This window comes from Palaemon carinicauda, chromosome 13 (genome assembly GCF_036898095.1).
Source record: "Palaemon carinicauda isolate YSFRI2023 chromosome 13, ASM3689809v2, whole genome shotgun sequence".
Lineage (NCBI taxonomy): Eukaryota > Metazoa > Arthropoda > Malacostraca > Decapoda > Palaemonidae > Palaemon > Palaemon carinicauda.
This window is the reverse complement of record NC_090737.1, coordinates 41,922,530-41,924,406: the sequence shown is the minus strand read 5'-3', so window position 1 is coordinate 41,924,406 and position 1,877 is coordinate 41,922,530. Positions and strand designations below refer to the sequence as shown.

The 1,877-nt window shown below is 30.8% G+C and overlaps 1 protein-coding gene across 1 annotated transcript; it reads right to left on the bottom strand.

The window, feature by feature from the left end:
* Window positions 1–236: 236 nt before the first annotated feature.
* On the bottom strand, window positions 237–1,877 carry LOC137651521 (uncharacterized). Its single transcript, XM_068384751.1, has 2 exons — window positions 1,361–1,877; window positions 237–544 (listed from the first exon to the last, which is right to left on the bottom strand). The coding sequence occupies exons 1-2, from the start codon at window positions 1,875–1,877 to the stop codon at window positions 237–239; spliced, it is 825 nt and encodes a 274-aa protein (XP_068240852.1).

Below are 1,877 nucleotides of genomic sequence, written 5' to 3'. Positions count from 1 at the left end.
CTCCTCAGTTTTTATCTCCATTTCAGTAACGGAAGAAAAGCTTTTTATTCTGTCCATGACCGTAGTACTCAGTATTATGGCTTTCTATTGAAATTTAACCCCTGTATATACTTGACAGATTAATTTTATTTTACTTTTTATGATTTCTTACAATTTATATTTTTCTGGAGATAATATTGCTTTTTTGTAATTTTACCGATAGATTTGTATTTGGACTTGAGAATTTTTACTCTCTACTAATTTTCGATTTTTTTTTCTAACTTGAAACCTTTTCCATGTTTCTTTATATTGTATTTTTGTGAACTTAGGAAATTTTTCTGTTGTTTTGGACTTAGGAAATTTTTCTGCTGTTGTGGACTTTGGAAATTTTTCTGTTGTTGTGAACTTAGGAAATTTTTCTGTTGTTGTGAACTTAGGAAATTTTTCTGCAGTTGTGGACTTAGGAATTTTTTCTGCTGTTGTGAACTTAGGAAATTTTTCTGCTGTTGTGAACTTAGGAAATTTTTCTGCTGTTGTGGACTTGAGATTTTTCTGCTGTTGTGGACTTAGGAAATTTCATTTGAGATATATCTTTATACTTCAATTCGAATTCACTCACTTAGGAGATTTCGTAAATTTTCACATTTCTTCAAGTATTTCTGAACTTTTTTCAATTATACTGAAATATTAACAGGACTTAGGAAATTTCTCTCTAGTGAGAATAAAGCAGAATCTTTTCAGTTTTATTTTAGCCGTCAACCAATATTTTTTCATTAATTCTTTAATCAGTGACAGATTTAATACAACTTTCGATTTTAAAGTCATGCGTCAACTTTGAAAAATACTTACGTGTTGGAGAGATTCGAACTCTGGACCCCAGATCCAAAGTCAGGTACTATAACCACCAGTCCATCACGTTACTACATTTTTCATGTTACAACTATTGAACTTAAATTACTTAATCTTGTAGTTTTTTTTTTCTGTTACCGTAAAACTAATATTTGATGTTAAACAATACTATTCAATTTATATTAACCTTCAGCAAACCCGTGTAAATTATCCTCAAATTTGGACGAACAATTCACCATTTATAATTACTATTTGATATACGTAACCTATATTCTATTAAACATTATTTCCAGTTAATTTAAGATTCTAGTTGTTAATATTTACCAAGCAAATCTTAATAAAACTATTATAATAAAATCGTATTTATTTGTGGAATGATCAAAAATTCATACTTTCAACAACTTTTAAAAATTTTTACATTCAATATGGCAACACAAAATGTTATTGAAAACTATGAACAACGTTTAACATCGTTTTCTTTTTCTTTGTATTTTTCTCAAATTTCTGGGCTTCTGCTGTCGTCGTCCTTTACTCAGAAGAGCATTTTCCCTTGCCCCCAATTCAGCCATCTTTCCATCCCAGTATTCCTTCATTTGGTGCTCCCTAGAAACCAAGTGACTTTTCTCACTTTCCAGATTCTTCCATTGTTCTTCCAACAAAGCCTCTGTTACCTTCAGTCTCTGTCTCGCCATAGAAAAATGGTTTTCGAATTCCTTCTCCCTTTCGTAAGAGATATTTTCTCGTTCTTCAGTTAATGACTGCATGTCATTGAACTTGGAAGCAAGTACATCTTTCTTAGCTTTACTTAAGAGCTCCTGTTTTATGGCCAACTCATTTGTTAATTCTAATAAACACTTTTCTGCCTCTTTAAGTATATTACCATTGTCTTGTAATTGACAGCTCATCTGCCTCTCTTTTTCCATCAGAAGCTTTTCATATCCTGATAATTCCTTTTCAAATTCCACTTGTCTTTTACTAATTTTGTTTAATCTTGATATATCTTGTGAAATGTTTTCTTCTTTTCTCATCAACACAGCTTCCTTTTCCAT